The sequence below is a fragment of the Falco cherrug genome, chromosome 5, assembly GCF_023634085.1.
Source record: "Falco cherrug isolate bFalChe1 chromosome 5, bFalChe1.pri, whole genome shotgun sequence".
In the NCBI taxonomy this organism is placed as follows: Eukaryota; Metazoa; Chordata; class Aves; order Falconiformes; family Falconidae; genus Falco; species Falco cherrug.
In genome coordinates, this window is record NC_073701.1 from 3,170,261 (window position 1) to 3,188,538 (window position 18,278).

Genomic DNA, 18,278 nt, shown 5'->3' on the forward strand with positions numbered 1-18,278 from the left:
AGTACCGGTCCCACGGGGTCACTAACCGGCCGCCGGGGGTGCCGGCCAAGCCTGCACATCTCCACTGACGCGGCCGCCGGCCGCCCCGCCTCCGCACCTTCCTCGCATGCGCGTTCCGGGGCCGCGACGAGGCTCCCTCTCTTCCTGCCGCCCGCCCGCGGGCGCCCCGCAACCTGCATAAAGATCTCTCACCCCTCTGCAGCCGCGGGGGCCGCTCTCTCCTCAGCGAGCGGCGCGCCCGGGATCGAGCATAGCACCGTAGGGCCGCGGGGTGGGTGAGGGCGGCGGCGGAGCTATTCAGATTCCGGGGTGGGGCGGGGCGGGGCGAGGCGTGGGAGACCCCGGGGTGACGCAGGGGCGGCGGCGGCGCGCGGGGACGGCGGGCGGTGCGGGCGGGATGGCGGCGGCGGGCGGCGCGGCCCCGCAGCCGGAGCCGGAGCTGGAGCGGCGCGGCCCGGCGGCGGAGGGCGAGGAGGAGGCGGCCGAGGCGGAGCTGGCGGCCGAGCTGGCGGCGCGGCGCAGCGCGGAGGCGCGGCGGCTGGTGCTGTCGCCGCGGCGGCTGTCGGGCCCGCTGCCCGCCGGGCTGTCGCAGTGGTTCCCGGCGCTGGAGGTGCTGGACGTGAGCGGGACGGGGCTGGCGGAGCTGGGCGCCGAGCTGCTGGCCCTGCCGCGTCTCCACACGCTCCTGGCCAAGAACAACCGGCTGGGCGGGCCCGGCTCGCTGCCCAAGGGGCTGGGGCAGGCCCCGCTCGGCCGCTCCCTCCGCGTCCTCAACCTCAGCGGGAACCGCTTCGCAGAGGTGCCGCCCGCCCTGCTGGGGCTCCGCGGGCTGCAGAGCCTCAGCCTCGGCGGCAACCGCCTCCACGGCATCCCGCCCGACATCCAGGAGCTCCGCAGGTGAGGGCAGGGCGCCGGGCGGGACGGGCCTCCCGCGCCCCCGGGGCCGGGCCTGGGCCGTTGCCCGGCGGGGATGGGGGGTGAGGGAAGCCCCGCGGCTGCCAGGTAAACCCAACCGGATTTTCTGGCCACCGCCGGCAGCACGCCTTGCACCTCGCTCCCACTCGGGGAGTGAGTTTTGCCCAGCCTCAGCTGTCTCCAGGCACTGCAGCCGCTAACGTGGCTCTTCCCCTTGGCCAGGCGCAGTTGCCAACCACTGGAGCCGCTGGCCGGGCGGACAGTGGGCACAATGGGCGGCTTGCTTGGGATTTCCCAGTCCGCCGGCTGCCTTGGTGAGGGGAGGCTCCTCAGAACGATGGCACGGTTGGTAGGAGCATTGACGCACAGCAGGCACCCCATGGCTCTGCTCTAATGCAGATCTCTAGGCGAGAGCAAAATAAAACCCCCGGTCTCTTGCAGCTGGTGGCTGTGCGGTGGGCTGCACGGGGAAACAGAGATCTGGCTGTGGCTCGTGCAGACAATAGGGCCTTTCTGATACAGCTCCAGTCTCATCTGGGTGCTTGCTGGCATTGGGGGGGGGTGGGGGGTGTTGTGTTTCTCTCCACCCCTCTGGCTCATGTAGATCCGGCAGATCAGCTGACAGGCCTTCTGAAGCGTTGATCCCTGGGCCGCGCTCGGATGCGGTGGTACGTGTGGCTCCGGGGCTGGGCCAAACAACCGCAGGCCCATGGCATGGAAACCCATGGCTGAATCACGGCAGTTCCTACCAACTGTTCCCACCCCACCGATGCTTGGTAGGACTGGGTATTGACTGCCCATGTTGACCTGGGGTAGGTACATCTGAGGCCTGGCCTCCTCCTGGGCAAGCTGGAGGCCGTGTTCCGACTTGTGTGTTACGTGCAGGCACTTTGGTGAGTCCTGCTGGTTTCTCATGCCGCAGACTAGCCCCTGCATGGCTCTGTGCTAAGGCTTTGGGTCTGAACTCTCTTTGCTCCAGCTCTTTGCCAAAGGACTCACCTGAGGCAGCCTCTTACGCAAATTCCAGCAACCTTGACCCTAAATAGCTGGATTTGCCCTGATGGCTCAGCAGAGCTGCATCCAGTGGAAGCACTGGATGTTGTGTGTGGGATGCTGTCTCCCACGGCCTGAGGTAGGCAGGTTGTGCCAGAGCTGCTTGAGTGCTGGTAGGGTATGGTTTTGTCTGCTGTAATGTAAATACAGTTGGGTATGTGACTTTTGCCCAGGTGCACCTCTTGAGGATTTGGAGCAATTGTGGGTTAAGTGAAGTTAGAGAGATGCTATGAGGCATTTTGAGTGGTAGAGAATGCCCATGTCCTTGGCAGAGTTGGGATGCGTCCTGCGTTGGGGCTGTCAGGGGAAGGAGGAACCTCAGTTTTCTCTCTGTTCAGTAGCCGTCGCTTCAGGGATAATGAGGGAAATGAGGACAGCGGCACCAACTTCAAAGGAGAGGAGGCCGATGGAGGAGGACAGTTGTGTGGGAGATGATGCATGTTGCCTCTGTGGCATGCCTGGTAGCATCCAGGATGTGGTTGGGATCTGGTTGTTGCTGCCACCTCTGAGGCAGAGGCTCCCTGCTGCTGCTTACACGCTGTCATCTGTGGTTGTGATTATTTTTTTTTCCTTTTTTCCCCAAGAAAACAAACCTCAGCCCTGCTTTTTGTTACACTGCTGACCTCAGGAAGATAATCAGGCTGCATAGCACTGCACATGATGCCCCAGTGGGCTATGCTCCGTGCTGTACCCCTGTCAAATTCCTGGTGCATGGTTATTCTGCTTTGTTCCTCTGGCCTGTCCTGAAGAAGGGCTTCGGTTTGTCCTGTCCTGCAGCTTTTCTTGGGCTGGTCATGCTTGAACCCCAGAATTCTGAGAAGGTGAATGGGGACAAGACTATTGAACTGTCTGGTTATCATTACAAAGTGATGTGTCAGGTAGAAAAACGAGACTAGACCCAGCTTGTGTCTGCTGCCCGCGTAATTACTGCTAACTCATTGAACTTCTGCTAATGTGTCACCATAATATAATTGAACTTTAGCTCAAGATAGCGAATTGGTGCTCCACCAGGATTGTCAACTTCTTTACCACTGTGCCATCAGTGACCCTTCTGTATCCGGGACTGCTCAAGTAACCAAAGGAAGTGGCACACTTGCTTGCCAGAGCTGGGAGAAAACAATGCTTTATAATCTAATGTTCCTTCAGAGGGAATCCTGAATCTACTCAGTGGGAGCCAGATAACCAGTGACCCAACACACTTGCCAAAAAGATAGTGAATGTGTAGAGAAACTGTTGCTAGATCCTCCTCTCGCCTGCCAGCAAGAGGGGTGTCTGCAGTGTGAGTGTGCGTGGTGTTGAAGTGGGTAAAACGAGCCTGAGTGAGGACAGAGCAGAGCCAGCTGCTGTGGCAGGGCAACACGGAGACCTCCCCATTCGCTTCTGCACTCTGGGCTGGGAGGCGGCATCTGGTGTAGGTGTTGGGGCTTCTGTTAACCTCGCAGCTCGAGCCGCAAGGGTCCATCTCGCTGTTGCTGGCAAGCCAAGACTCTGAGCCTTTTTCCAGATGCAACCTCCCATGAAAAACATTTTTTTCATGTTGTATGATCTCTGAGGCCACAGAGGAATGAATGCAAGCAGCACTTTGATAGGACACGTTCCTCCTGCTGGTACTTGAGCTCCTGAGGCCAGCAGTGCTCTTCTTCCTGTGACCCTGGCAGCTTCCCATTTCCTCCAGTCACTGATTATAGAGCAAAGCAGAGCTGCAGAGATCTAGAAATACTACTTATGTTTCCAGGGAACGTCTGAGCTCTCGTGAAACTTTTAAAAAATTCTTGATAACTAAGCAGTTAAGTCTTTCCTCTGCACCCTGTAGTTTCCTGTTGTAGTTTCTGAAGGGGTAGCATGTTGGTTTTAGCGAAGGCCAGGTAACTCCTGCAGCAGGTAAGGAACCTGCATGGTGAAGCTGAAGGACTAGAAAGCTGATGGGTCTGATATGCCAAAGGAGAAGGAACACGCTGGCAGCTACAGAGGCAAAGGCCCTGAAATGAGACACGTGTGCCGTGCGGTGTTACTCACATGAAGATAATAAATCTTCAACTTCTCAGAAATCTGGGGTCAGACATTCTGTGCAAAAACTTTTCCCTAGCATGTTCCTGGTGATCTGGCAAGCTAATAAAAAGCAATTAAAAACCACAACCGGTCCTGCTGCTGTCTTGTCTTACTCCTTCCAGCTTCGGCCATCTGCCCCATCCTTGCCCACACAAATCTTTGTGTGCAGTGCAGGATCCTGCGGGGAAAGTGAGTGCCTTTTGCCTGATTATCAGTTACCTCCTAGGCTGTTGTAGAAGTACCACCCATAGATAGATGTCCTGCTGCTTCAGACTTCTTCGCACTGCTTCATCGGTGGATGATCATGATTGCTCTGGTGATGGCAGCAGGATGATGCTGATCATAGCATGCTGGCACCAAGGATCAATAGCCTTTGATTCATGTTTTCCATTAGGAAAATGCAACTCTCTTTCCTTCCAGTTCCACCATAGGTGTCTGTGGTGACCAGCAACAGCCTCATGTTTCTGAGAAAGGTAAGTGTGGGCCCTGCTGAAGGCTTTTGTTAAGTTATGTTGAGGCTGTGCCAGCTCCTTCGGTAAGCCCGCCGCCCCCGGTTCAGGCAGCTAGCAGTGTCAGCACAGTGCAAGACCTCAATTGCAGCGTTGGCTGTTGCTGTGAATGTCGAGTAGGAAATGCACCAGGTAGGTGAGAGCAGCTCTCTTTGCATTGCTTTCCTGTTTGGTACCAGATAAAAGATGAGCTTAGCGTAGGTAGACCGAAGTGTCATCTTTTCTGTAGTTCTCCCTCCGACACTGACCTTGCTGAGTTTTTGGCATGAGATGTTATAGGCAGCCTCTCTCTCTCAGACTCAATTCACAGCCCCCAGCAGCTCCTGAGCTGTGATCTGCGTAGGCATCCCACCGCTGCGCTGGCTGGGTCTGTCCTTCCTCTGCTGATCCAGCTGGGGATGCGCTGAGGGACAATGTGTGTTATGGCTGGTGAGCTGGAAATGCGGTTGTCTACTTGTCCCCGTTCTGGACGAAATCTGTTTGGCAAGTCTGGTAAAACACAGCTCTGATGCTTACTGTCCAACTGTGGCTTTTGACTTAAGGGTGTGTGGATTGCCCTCGTCAGCGTGCACGCCTGCAAGTGTCCCATAAAGAGAAAAATTCTCAAGAGCTTAGTGAAATGAAGTTAATACCTTGAATCTCCAGACGTGAATTTCAGGTTTAGTCTGACTCTTCCAGTGAATACTCTCATGCTCAGTAGAGCACCAGGAGCAGGTGGAAAGAGCTTGGAAAAGAGCCAGGCTCTTCCCAGGTGTCTGCCGTGCATGCTTCTTTCCTTCTTGCTTGGATCCCTCTAGTAAAGCCCAGTTGTGCAAGGGCTGGGATCAAAGGCCTCAAACGCCTAACTGGATTCATCCAAGTTTTGTGTAGAGGCTTAGGTGCCATGAAAACCAGAGTATTTGCTTTTATTTGTGGGTAGTATTAAGCGTGTTAGACAAGCATATGCTTAAGAAGGGCTGTTACAGTGTGGGAAAAACGGCAAGGGAAGCTTTGATAAAGATACAGCATTAGGAAATCTGCTTGCTGCCTCCCTTTTTCTTCCCCTCTTCAAACGTTTTGCAAATAGTTTTCAGACAACTGTTTGATCTTAAATTTGCGTGTCAGCAAAGGCTATGCAGTTCTCTCAGGAATTAACAAATTGCAGAACAGGGTTAACAGGAGTGTACTGTGGGCTGCTTTTAAATTCCTGCCTTGCATGAGCCTCAAAACTGCCCTGGAAATTTCTTGCTAAAAAGTTTATCTTAAAAAGACCTGGAGCTATTTCAGGCTCTGTTGTTTCTTTTTAGATTACCTATTTAGATGCATCTGTTTGATGTCAGCTGTTAAATTTTACCCAAAGAAGCATCTGTGGGGAAAGAGGGTGGATTTAAAATTTGAGTATCTTCCATGCCAGGAGACATTCTCCCCTTGAAACACGACTATGAAAGCGTGGTAATTGATAGGGTATAAAAAAATACCTCGAGTGTGTAGAGTGGGCTCTTATTTACTGGGTGTTTTGGGGCTTTTTGATTTGTTTTGTGGTATACGATGACCTGGAAACCTTAAGGACATACTCAAGCAGAAATGTACGGTCTCTTGGCACGTTAAACTTTGCTGCCGCAACCTGAATCGATTCATGTTCGGGCATTTCCCCACTCTAACAGGATTTTCACTGCCACCCTGCAACCCGGTGGTGTGAAATCCCCTGCCAGAGAGGAGTGACACACGAGGGGCTTGTGTTGTGGTTTAACCCCAGCCAGTAGCTAAACATCACGCAGCTGCTTGATCATTCCCTCCGTGGGATGGGGGAGAGAATTGGGGAGGGGGGAGTAAAATCAGTGAGTTGAGATAAAGACAGTTACTAGGGCAGAAAAGGAAGGGGAAATAATACTAAATGATAAAAGGATTAGCATATACAAAACAAGTGATGCATAATGCAGTTACTCACCCGCTGACCGATGCCCAGCCGGTTCCCAAGCAGCAGCCTCTGAGCAGCTTCCCCCCCCAGCCCCCTCCCCAGTTTATATACTGAGCATGATGTCCTATGGTATGGAATATCCCTTTGGTCTAGTTGGGTCAGCTGTCCTGGCTGTGTCCCCTCCCAGCTTCTTGTGCCACTCCAGCCTGCTTACTTGCTGGTAGGGTGGTGCGTGAGAAGCTGAGAAGTCCTTCATCTAGTGTAAACCCTGCTTAGCAACGTTACCAACATTACTCTTATCCTAAAGCCAAAACATGGTGCTATACCAGCTGCTAGGAAGAAAATTAACTGTCCCGGCCGAAGCCAGGACAACCTGGCGTGCTGGCTGCTCCTTGGCACAGCTCGTCCTGGCTGTGCGGAGCGAGGGACCTGCTGGCTGTGAGGCTGAAAGGGCCTCGGGCTTTTTATTAGTGCATTTGTAAACATTGCTAAAAAACAGGAGAGAAAGTGTCGCCCCCCATTAGTTGCTCTGTCAAATGGAGGTTTTTTTTCAATTTTTCTGAAGACGGGTTTTGCTAGTGTTTGTCGCCCCTTGATACTTGTTCAGCCAGAGCCTGTGTGGCAGGTTGGAAGCACGTAATTTATTCTACCTTCAAAAATAGGAACCGAGCTTACATTTGTTTGAGGCTGGCTGATCTTTCTTTTTTTTCCAAGTTCCTGGACTGACTTTTGAAAGTACAGAAAAATTCCAGCTCTCCCTCTGTGTACACAGTGATGCATGAGACCTTAGCCGGCTTGTCCAAACGACTACACAGATTAATGATTGTCAGAAAAACTGGGTCTTGGTGTGAAAGGTTAGTTAGAAGTATTGGCTGAGCTCCGTCCCGTCTCTACTGTGGTCCTCCGGTGAAAAAACGGTAACCGTGGTGGATTGCCTTGTTGCAGGCTCTTTCGTGAGGAGGGCAGAGCTCAGCGCTCTCTTGCTCGTACTGAGCAGCAAACTGCCCTGCGAGTAGGACATGTGGAGAGCCAGCGTTGCCGTGGCCTCTGCGTATGCGCTGGGTATGGCACAGGATCAGGCTGGGAGCAGATGAGCTGGGAACAGACTGTGGCCCCGGTGGTGTGGTTGGCGCTCCTCGCAAAAGGGTTGCATCCCGTGGAAGTCCTTGCCTGTGTCGTGATTCGCTTCGCTCAAGCAATTCTTGACACTTCAATTTGATGCAGAAATGACTGGTGTTATTTTTTTCCATCTCGCTCAGCCAACACTAGGATCTAGCAAATTATATTTTGGGGACAGGAGTTACACATCTCTTTTGCCTACTGAGCCGTGTTTCAGTGGAAGCTGTAAGAACAACTTTAAAATAAGTTTCTTTATAGTTTCAAAACCTCCTCCCTGTGCTTTTTTAAATAAATTTACCGTCTAGCTCATATCTTAAATTGATGTTGGAAATTCTGAATTTGCTGTACTAGACTGGGCCCAGGGACTTGTTAGTCTGCTGACCTCAAAAAAGTGTTTCAGAAGACCAGTAAAAAGAAAAGAATTTTTAAGAAACCCTTTGCTGCCAGTGAAGGAGTTCCCTTATTTAGTGGAGGTTTTTTTTAGTTAGAAGCAGTTTGTTGTGTGTTGTGTGGAGCTTTACGTCCTAGCTAGTATAACTGAGTGTTCTTATTACTCAGACTTTGCAAAGAATGGATTTGAAAGCTGTGAGTAGTTTGTAGGCAGTGCTTTTGCCTGCTTAGTTTGCACAGTAAACTTACACATTTCGGGCCTCGCAATGACTCTCAGAAATATTTTTTACTATGTATTTTGCACCCGTCTTCTCCTCCTCCTGGTAGTATATGTTTTTATACAATGTGGCTTTACAGACATGATTGTCTTCAGACACAGAGGATGAAGAGTTAATTATTCATTTCTCCTAGGAAGTGGAAACTTGTACACATCTAAACCTTGTTTAAACATTGAAATCCACGTTACTAGAATTCCCTTGCCCAACAGTTTTCAGTGTGGGCTCCAGCAATGGCATGGAGTTAAAATACGCCTAGGAATTGTGTGGTCAGCAGTTAAGTCCCTAATGAGAGCCGAGCAGCCTAAATCCACCTTGGGAGACAATGGAAGCTGAAGGAGGAATTTTGGTTAAAACTTGGGGCTTTGTGAGGGGATCAAAATTTAATTAAAAATAATCCCCCTTGATGCGGTCTCTGCGCAGCAGCCTTCCTCCTACCCCTGCTCCTCACCTACAGGTTCTCTGCATAGAAGAGGCTACTGTGAGCAGTGGGGTAGTGGTGGTTTTCCCTGTGTACTTTCTTGAGTGTTCAGAGTAACCTTCCCGTGGCTGTCCCACTTGATCTCTCAACTGAAGCAAGGGTAGTTCCTTCCTTTCATATAGTCAAATTCAGTTAATTTGTGCCCACTTTGTGAGATTTCAGTTGTTTGGCTTGCCTCTGATGTACTCCAGAAAGGCAGGCGACTCCGGGGGAAGTGAAGTCTGCGAGTGTTGTGTTGTGGGGTCTGTTGTTCTGTTCCGTGCTGTTGGGCAGATGGACCTTTGTGCTGTGTTAGTGGCCCCCGTAGCCCAATTAGGTGCTGTCGTTGGATCTTTGAGGTTCAAGTTTCTTGCAGGAACTGAATGAATTAGTCTCTTTCTACTGGTCTTCCGCTCCGTCCCAGGGGAAGCCTCAGGGAGGAGCTACTCCGGTGCTCCACACGTGCTGGGGAACAGTTTTAGGGTTCAGACCTGCCTCTGGATTGACCACAGTGTCCCTTGGGTTGTTTGGTCCTGTGTTTCTTTGCCGGTTGTACCCAATACCTTTCCCAGTTGCTGGAGTGGGATGAAGGTATCTTCCATTCCAAGGAGGTTATAAGCTGTTCTCAAAGCAAGGCTGACGGAGCCTGGGTGACTTCTCTTTCCCTGAGCTGCGGGGAATGCTGGGTGGATCGCAGGGGGACACGGCTGGAGCCGGGCAGCTAACCTGAGCGCGTGCTGGCGATCTTGAACCAGCACGGGCAGACAGGACCATGGGATCCACCCCATCGTCAGGCATGGGAAAAAGCATCGGGACCATGATTAGCAGTGGTGTCTCTTCCCAGCCAGAAGTACCCAAACTGAACTTGCCTTTGCTCCTCTTCCAGGCGACATCTGAGAATGGGGGGTGGAGGGGGGGGGGGGGGGGAACATCTGACTCTTTGAAATAGGGACTCAAAAGCTATTATGTTGAAGAAAAGTGCTTGCCAATTTTTTTCCTAGGAGGGCAGAGATGCAGCAAATACCGGCTATTCCACCTGGCCGAAGGGATCTGGTGCCTCTCTTTGTTGCTGTCTCCCATCCACGGAAGTTCCACAGGACATCCAGTGATTTTTGATACTATATTTTTTTTCTCCCCATTTTATTTAGGCCCAAACTGCAGTTAAGCCCAGCCAGTGCTTTTGGTAGCTTTGGGCTCCTTGACTTCAGTATAGTGAAATCAACGTGTCTGAGAAACTGTGTGATGTACTTGTGTGGCTCGGGTGCGCTCTGCACTGTTGCAGCTGTGGTGGTGTCAGCATGTGAACTGTATCAAAGCAGGACTGGCAGCCTCTGACTTCTGCTGAAAGGTTGCAGTTAGACACCGAGGAGTCAAGTGATACCATAAAGAGCGACTAGCACTTGTGCAGGGCCAGGATTTTCAGGGAGAGCCACTGCTGTCTTGCTTTGCCCCTCCTGAAGCTGAGAACCCCCACTGGCTGCAGCAGGGCTGCAGACCCTTGTGTACAGGCTGCTTTTGCTTGGAAATACCAGCAGGAGCTTTGTATGCAGGGTTGGTGTAGGAATATGTAGTGGTCTGGCACCTGCCGGCAGATAGAATGGTGACTGCAGGAGGCTGGAGGTAAATCTCAACATTATCTGTTGTGAAACAGCAGCTCTGTTGTAATTTTGATGTGCAACTCAGCTTCACGCCCCCCAGCAAATTATCTCATACATAGTATTCTGTAAGTTTTCTTTAAAAAATGCAGGAGATGAGAAGACCTACTGTTAAATGAAACTGGAAACAACCTTAATGAAATAATGTGTTTTCTCTTCTCTTTTTCAGTTTAGAGTTTCTCTACCTTGGAGGGAATTTCATTACTTCAATTCCACCTGAACTAGCAAACCTACCTTCTCTAAGCTATCTAGTTCTGTGTGACAACAAGATCCAGAGCATTCCACCGCAGCTGGCACAGTGAGTATTTACTGTCATCAGCCACCAGCCGTAATTAACCCTTTGAGCTTTTCCTTCTGCATGTGTGGATGAGAGCACCTGGGAGGACGTATCTGTCCTTTGGTTTGTTGGTGTAACTAGACTTGAACAAGAAGATCCTTAGCATGGTGCACTGCAGGCAGACCATGAATATATAATATGAAAATCTCAATCAAAGACTCACAGAAAAAAAATATCACTGAGTGTACACTTTAAGGTGAATTCATAGATTTGTACAGAAAGCCCTGGGAAGTACTTGGGCAACTCTGAAAAGATAAACTGCCGTGCTATTGCATTCTTGGTGATGGATGCTTGGTCAGTTTTGTCTTTCACCCAAAGCCTTTCTGCGTGTGGTTTTGTGTTGTACCATCCCCTGTGTTCGCTTGGCACTTCTTACTCTGGGATGTCAGAATGTTTTAGTGTTTGTAAAATCCCTCAGCAGAGCCCTAGAGGCTAAGTTACTGCTTCATCTGTTTCATAAGGAGGGGAAAAAAGGACGTGCCCAACTCTGGAGGGGCTGGCTAAGATGGCAGGTGAAGAATTCAGTATGTAGCTGTAACCCAAAAAGCAACTGACTGAATGACAGCATGGAGGTTTCAGAGTTGGAATTGGATGGTGTAGTGGTTTTGTTCTTGATGTACGATGTCCAATTGTCCTGTAACTTGTACTGGCTAGAGAGCATCCCTGGATGCTGTGCTGGAGCATTGCTTTGTGCTTCCTGATGGAGAACACCTCCTCCAAAAGCCAAAAACCTGCTTATCACGTGTTCCGGTGCTAGCCTGGCCTGACCTTGCTTAACATTGGAGATCTGGTAATATCGCAGCGTAAGGCGATGCAGCCGCAAGCAACGAAAACACAGGGTTTTCCAGAGCCGGTTGCCTACCGGCGCTCATCTTTAATGCATGAGCAAAATCAGGTGACTTTCATTCAAAGTACTGCGTGGAACCACTCTTGATGCATGCACTGGGTACAAGGAAGCCTTATCTCCCCCGAAAGCACGCAGGTTTTGTACTGTTGTTCTGTGTACCCTTTTTTGGGGGGTGGGAGTGGGAATACTGAGGGGGACAGCAGCATATTTAAGACTGTGTTTCTTGAACAGGTATTCTGGAGCTGCGCCAAGTTTTCTAGGGCATTGTGTGTGCTAGAGTAACAGCAGCTTTTTTAGCACAAAGTTATGCTTTTAAAAGAAGAAATGCCAAAGAAAAAGAAATTGGTGGGAGAGGGGAGAGTAACCAGGTGTGCGTAATGCAGTTGTGGAATGATTTTGCTTGCACATCTTGACTGAGTTTCCATCTCCGTTTGCAGGCTGCATTCCCTGCGCTCCCTTAGCCTGCACAATAACCTGCTGACTTACCTTCCTCGAGAGATCCTTAACCTGGTTCACCTGGAAGAGCTTAGCTTGCGTGGGAACCCCTTGGTGGTTCGGTTTGTCCGTGACCTGACCTACAATCCCCCAAGCCTTCTGGAACTGGCTGGACGCACAATTAAAACTCGCAGTGTTCCCTATGCTCCCAGCGATCTCCCGGAGAATCTGGTCCGGTATCTGAGCTTGGCCAGCAACTGTCCCAACCCTAAATGCGGGGGTAAGTTCACCTTCGCTGCCCTGCTTCCTGCTTTCACCTGCTGGGTTTTCTTCCCTCTGACTGGCCGTGGCTTTAGTAGCTCAGTCGGGTTAGGTGTGGTGTTGCACCCAAATTAGAGTTGTATTTCATCAGCTCCGGGCCACCTGCAAACTTGTCCTTAGGGACCCGTGTTCACTTGGGAGCGATACTCAGCACTGTAGTGCTGGTTTACTGTGTTTGCATGGGAAGGTAAGACGGTGTTTCCGTCGGAGCCTTCGCAGCTCATCCCAGCACTCCTCTCCGCCTTTGTGGTCTGAAGTTTCCAATCCATTTGCCCTGAAATAGCTCAGACTGAGCAATGGACAGAACTTTTGCAAGCTCTCTTGCTGAACAGCAAGCTTCATTTCTGGGTGGAAAAGAGGAGAGAGACTGTAGTGTGTGGCAGTTACCAAGAGTAATTTGTTTAGCTCTTGCTTGGGACTAACAACATGTAGTTCCTGGAAGGAGAGGACTTCATAGAAAAGCCTAGAATGCTTGGGCCTAATTTGGCTTAATGTTTAATCTTTATCCAGAGTAAATGATCTGCTCATTTAGCCTTCAGAAGATTAAGGAAAAAAAATCGTTAATTAGTATCTACCCTGCAGTCATAATGCAGGCTGTTATCTTATCTCCTCACAGGACAATATCAAAGCATGCTCCATAAGCTAAGACGGAAGGGCTGGAACTTGTGTTGTAAGGGAGAGAAATGTTTCCTTTTTTAGAGTTTTGCACAGCTTGGCTAACAGTGGATTGGGTTTGCTCTTTCTCGCTTTTCCTTATGAGCTAGCACGGTACTGCGGTGTTGCTCTAGCGCTGCAGGAGAAAAGTTTACTCCAGACCAGCTAGGACTTAAAACACTGCTGGAAACTTCTGAAAATGTCAGTGTCTAAAATCACTTGCTGTGACGGGAAGAGAACGTAATTGTGTGTTACAGCAACGCTGTTGCCATGGAAAGTGGCATCCAAGCTCAGCATGGTGACTTCGCTCAAGCAGAAGAAAAGTAGAGCTATGAAGGTCTACTTGTGAACCTGTTTTTGCTAGCTGGTAGAAGAGGTTTTACAAGTTTGAAAATAGAGTGGATGAATTAATTTGACATTTAACAAGTTTGCAAATTCCCAGCCTGGGTGAGATTTCTTTCAAATGGTTAGAAAAAAATTGCTGAATTCTTTGGAAGTAGCTGCCCTGTGTCTTTTCACGCAGAATGTGCCATTCTGAATCGCCTCCCAGATACAGTTTTACAGTTTGGGTTTTTTCTTAATAAGAAAAGAAAATCCACATTTCCACAGGTGTCCCGGTCCCTCCTTTTCCTCCAGCATCCCTTGTGCTTCTGCGTCTGGTGTGGTGTCAACTAAATCCTAATTCGAGGCGTTTGCGCCAGCAGCCACAACCTTGCAGGATTTATGGCTTCCTCCGCGTGGGGTCTCACGTGTTGTTCCCGTTGCCTCTGCCCTTACAGGTGTCTACTTTGACAGCTGCGTCAGACAAATCAAGTTCGTTGACTTCTGCGGGAAGTATCGCCTGCCTCTGATGCACTACCTGTGCTCCCCGGAGTGCTCCTCTCCCTGCAGCTCTGCCTCCCAGAGCTCTACTTCCCAGAGCGAGTCCGACTCTGAGGACGAAGCCAGCGTCGCTGCGCGCAGGATGCAGAAAGTCCTTCTGGGATAAGAGGGAGCGGGAGGGGAAGACGGGAAGGAAAACATGTTTGAAAAGCAATAATGGAAAAACGAAGCCCGAGCCTCTGGCCTGAAGGGCTCACGAGAAACTCTTCTCAAGTCGATGTAAGGGGCAGAACATCTTAGCCAGCCTAGACCTGCTGGGCGCAGCTGCTTAGGGAACTAACTCGGTGGCATGCTGCCTTTAGGGTGCCTGGGGTTGTTAGAAACATCTCCTGTCTGGGAGACACCCCCTCTCCCTCCTGTGCGCTGGGGAGGGGGATTTGTTCTCACTGGCGGATTGAGAAGAATTTTCATACGTGACACTTCGCTGGATTTCAGTCCTCCTGCAGCGCAAAGGAGACTGTCCAGCTCTCTTAACACTGTGGTAGATCAGAAACAGGCTAATGATGCCATGTGAGTACGTACGGACCCCAATGTTTTATATAGCGTTTTGATTTTTTGCTGTCTCCTTTGATTTCAGTTACAGATTTTACACCCATCCACTACAAAATTATTTTTTTTTTCTGTTCAGGAGGAGATTTTTTCCAAACTCTGGCTACTCTTCCTTCGCCTAGAGGTGTAGTGTGTCTGTGCTGTCACAGATGTTACAGCCGTGGTAGAACCGAGCCACCTTTTTTTCTTCCTTGTTATACCAAGCTGCTCTTAGTGTTTCCTCCTAACTGTATTTGTTATTTTTCCTCCCTCTGCCTCTTCCCATCACACCTGGAGTGTTGCTGTCTTTATGGTGCCTTCAGAAAACAGACAAGTTGTTCTGTTGAGACTCAGTATTACTCCAGACTTGTGGCTGTACACGCCTGCGCAAGGGTCCAGATGTGATGCTCTGCGTCATGGTTTTGAGTCTCAGTTTACTGGAGCAAATTTGCTTTTTTATCTGTGAATTGCAGGAAGGGTCTTGACTGACATTGCTTGTTTCTGAACAGCCATGTCCCCCGGCTGCCGCCAGCCCTGCTGTGCTTGGCGCAGAATTACTTTCCATCTTTAGGGTCATCTGCTTGAAGCTGGCAGCAGCTTAATGAATTGGAAGTATGGAGAGAAGTGCTGGGGTGAATGTTTTGTTTGTTGGTGTTTTTTCTTTTTCGTAACTTGAGAGTTAAAGCCGGTAGGGAGGCTAAGGTGCGTTGTCTGAGTGTCTTGCACAAGGTGGTTTTGAAACCTCTTCCTTATTTATTTGTTTGCATTTGCTCTAGTTACAATAGCTTTGTCAGTCTGTTGGGTTGCCGAAATAACACATTCAGTTATCTTAAACTGTGTTTAGAGGAAAGCTGCAGAAACCAGCTCCGAATTTTGAAGTATTAAGAAATAGCTTATAAAGGTTAGCATTATAAAATGACATATATCTGTAAATGTACTTTAAGGGGCTGTTGTGTTTGGCTCAGCGAGAGCTGCCCCTTTATCAATATTTCATGGCAGACAGTCCTTTTGATGCAGTTTCAGATAAAGCAAATCCAACTGTGCCTTTGAATGCATGAGCAGGAGCAAATACATTGGGTTAAGAAGCTAAAGGAACGAGAAAAACTTTTCTTAACCCACTTTGGCCCTACAAGGGAAATTAAAAGCCTGTGCTCTGCTCCGGCATTCAGAAAACACAGGTACCTATTTGAATGTCTTATGGCAGCTCTGTGTTAATGGTCCTGTTTAATTACATTTGACACTTTATATATTAAAGCACTTTGATAATTCTACTCATTGTAACTAGCTTTAGTGATTATTTTTGTTAGTAGTAGTAGACTACAATGTTTCCTTTCATGTGACCTGAAGAACGAGGTCTGTGAAACTTTGCACATTCCAGTCTGTCATGGTGCGCAGGTTGATCTTCTTGCCTTGCATCTCCTTGACAGCACTGCTCATTCCCCAGTTTCCTTTGGAGAGAACTGGAATTTGAAAGAAATTATCTGTTTGTAAAATAGCACCCTGTCCGTTATTAATCATTGCAACTTAGTACAAAGATTTCCCACATGCACAGATCTGCAGGGACCTAAATTGCACGTGCTCTGTGCCTTTCCAAATAACTTTTTTTATAGTCTATTTTTAAGACACAGTAAGGTATATGTGCAAAGCAACTGGATGTCACTTTAGCAGATCCCGTGAGGTTTGCTTGGGAAGAACAACCTATAGATTTTGTGAGAAACCTGCATGCTGTTGGGTAAACTGGGATCAGAGGGTGGCCTGTACTTTGTTCTTCATCTCCTCTCTCAGATGATGCTTCCTGCCCCAAGTGAATATTGTCATACCAGCGCTGGAGGACAGTAAACTGATTGCAGAGCCCCGATTTCCAGCGAGCTGCTGATGTAACATTAGCGACTGTGTGATCTAGAACTTGGCTCTTCTGCCAGGGGAAGTGAGCCACACCAGCTGAGATCTCAAGATCTTCTGAGCTCAGGGCCATGAGGTACCACCTCCTCCGTCCCTCTCTTTAGCAGCAGCTCTCTGGAGGTCATGTGTTGGTTTTTTTTACACTTCACAAAGTTAGATTTCACCACAGTTCCTGTTGGCACACCAGCACTTCTGTGTGTGACGGGTTAGGACCGGTGGTGGCTGCTTCTAATCTGGCTTGATCCTTAACTGTATTTTCTTTCCTAACTGAACAGGCATCCCATTTCTGCCCTTATTCTCAGAGGGCTAACAGGCTAACCTTTTTTCACAGCTTCTTCACTGTAGCCAGGTCAAAACTTGACAGCTTACGCGGTTGATATCTCTACGCATTTTTAGACTTGATAAAACATCTCTTAAATATATATATATTCCCAAATGTAGCTACCAAGTTTTCTTTTTGCTGCTGGGCTTTAAAGTGCAATTCAAGTAAGTCAGGATGTAAAACAATCAAGGACTTGTAAGAAAAACCAGTCAATGGTTGATTGGTTGGTTGGGGTTGGGGTTTTTTTTCCCCTCTGAGATGTATTTGAGAGGACCAGGGATGCAGGTTTGTCCTGTAGTGCCTAACGTACTGAGCCCCTGAGAGTCAGCTTGTTCAGCAATTGTTAGCCCCCAAAGACTGGAAAATGTACTGGGCAATATTATAGGTAAGACACAACTTGAAAATACACGGCTAGGTGGTAGGGATTAGTTCCTACCACCCCCTTCTCAGGGGCCCTGAGAAGCAGACGGTGGGTTTGCCAGCATTACGGCTCTCTTTGTCAGCTTTAAATAGTGGGTTTCAGTTCCTACAGATGCATCTGGGAGTGAAGCCTTCAGTCAGTGTTTTGGTATCAGTCCCCTTGTTGCTACAGCAGCCCAGCACGTCTGGCTTTTGAAACTGTTCTTGAGCTGAGACACAAGTGTGTGAAGCAGAGTTGCTCATTCCTTCCTCCCCGCAGGGCCGGGGCGCTGCCCGCATTCATCCCCTGCCCCGCCGCCGCTGCCGGGGGGCTGCGGGGCTGGCTGCATGCAGGTGCTCAGGGGTCACCTTAGAAAGAAGCAAAATATCAATGTGACTGGAAGCAACTGACACAGTTGCCAATTCTTTTATGTTTCTCTTTCTTTAATAGGAGGTGAGACTTGAGGAAGTCAGTAATGAATATTTAAACATACTCTGAAGTGGCCAGATGCAGTTTTTCATGGGCTTCTGTCCTGGTCATTTTAAGTCTTTGAAACCTTGTGTTGAATTATAATGGGAGTGGGGGGGAGGGAGGGGAGAACCAGCTCCTTTTTGTTCCTTACTCTTGTTGGCAATAATGAATGGAAGGAATTTAATCCAATGAAAGTAATGAAACTTAATCCCTGCGATGTGTCTTTGTTACCCAGTTCAAAGAACATTTTAATGCATCTTATTCACACTATGCCCTCCCTCCCCAACTGAAGGTACTTCAAATAGACTACTTCAGAATGCACACTAATGCAGCAATAACTCTGTCTTGGAAACCTCTCTATTGATTATTTCATTTGCCTGCCTGACTAGAGGATTGATCTTTTACTGACCTGAACGTTAAGGCTAGAAAGGATTCTCATCCAGCCCTTTGGGTGAATTTTTATCATGAGCATTTGTTTTAGGCCGTCTTAAAGTGCCTTATGTTTTTAAAAGTGTATTTTACTAGAAATGTATAAATGTAGAATATCTTTTAACAGTATTTCATTATGAGCTGTAAAACAAATCGCAAACACTAAACCAAAAATGTTATTTCTACAGTTGTCTGTCCATTATTTGCTGATGTCTCGATTCCGCTGTTGCCGCGGGCAGAACCCTGGCAGAATTATAAACGTTAAAAACGGGGTTAGACGTGGTCAGGGAGTAGATGGGAGGTGACCTGTGCTGGGAGTGGGCAAGACTTCCAAAGGGAATGCTGGAGCTCTTGGCTTTTGGGGCCCACTTGTGACAGACCAGCGTGTGTTACACACCCGACCCATTTACTTCTGCTGTAGCGTTGCA

At 49.2% G+C, this 18,278-nt stretch overlaps 1 protein-coding gene across 1 annotated transcript; it reads left to right on the forward strand.

Annotated features, from left to right (window-relative positions):
* Positions 1-364: 364 nt before the first annotated feature.
* Positions 365-18,037, forward strand: LRRC58 (leucine rich repeat containing 58). Its single transcript, XM_055711954.1, has 4 exons — positions 365-897; positions 10,492-10,620; positions 11,944-12,221; positions 13,696-18,037. Exons 1-4 carry the CDS (start codon positions 398-400, stop codon positions 13,902-13,904), a joined length of 1,116 nt encoding a protein of 371 aa, XP_055567929.1. The 5' UTR covers positions 365-397; the 3' UTR covers positions 13,905-18,037.
* Positions 18,038-18,278: the final 241 nt, after the last annotated feature.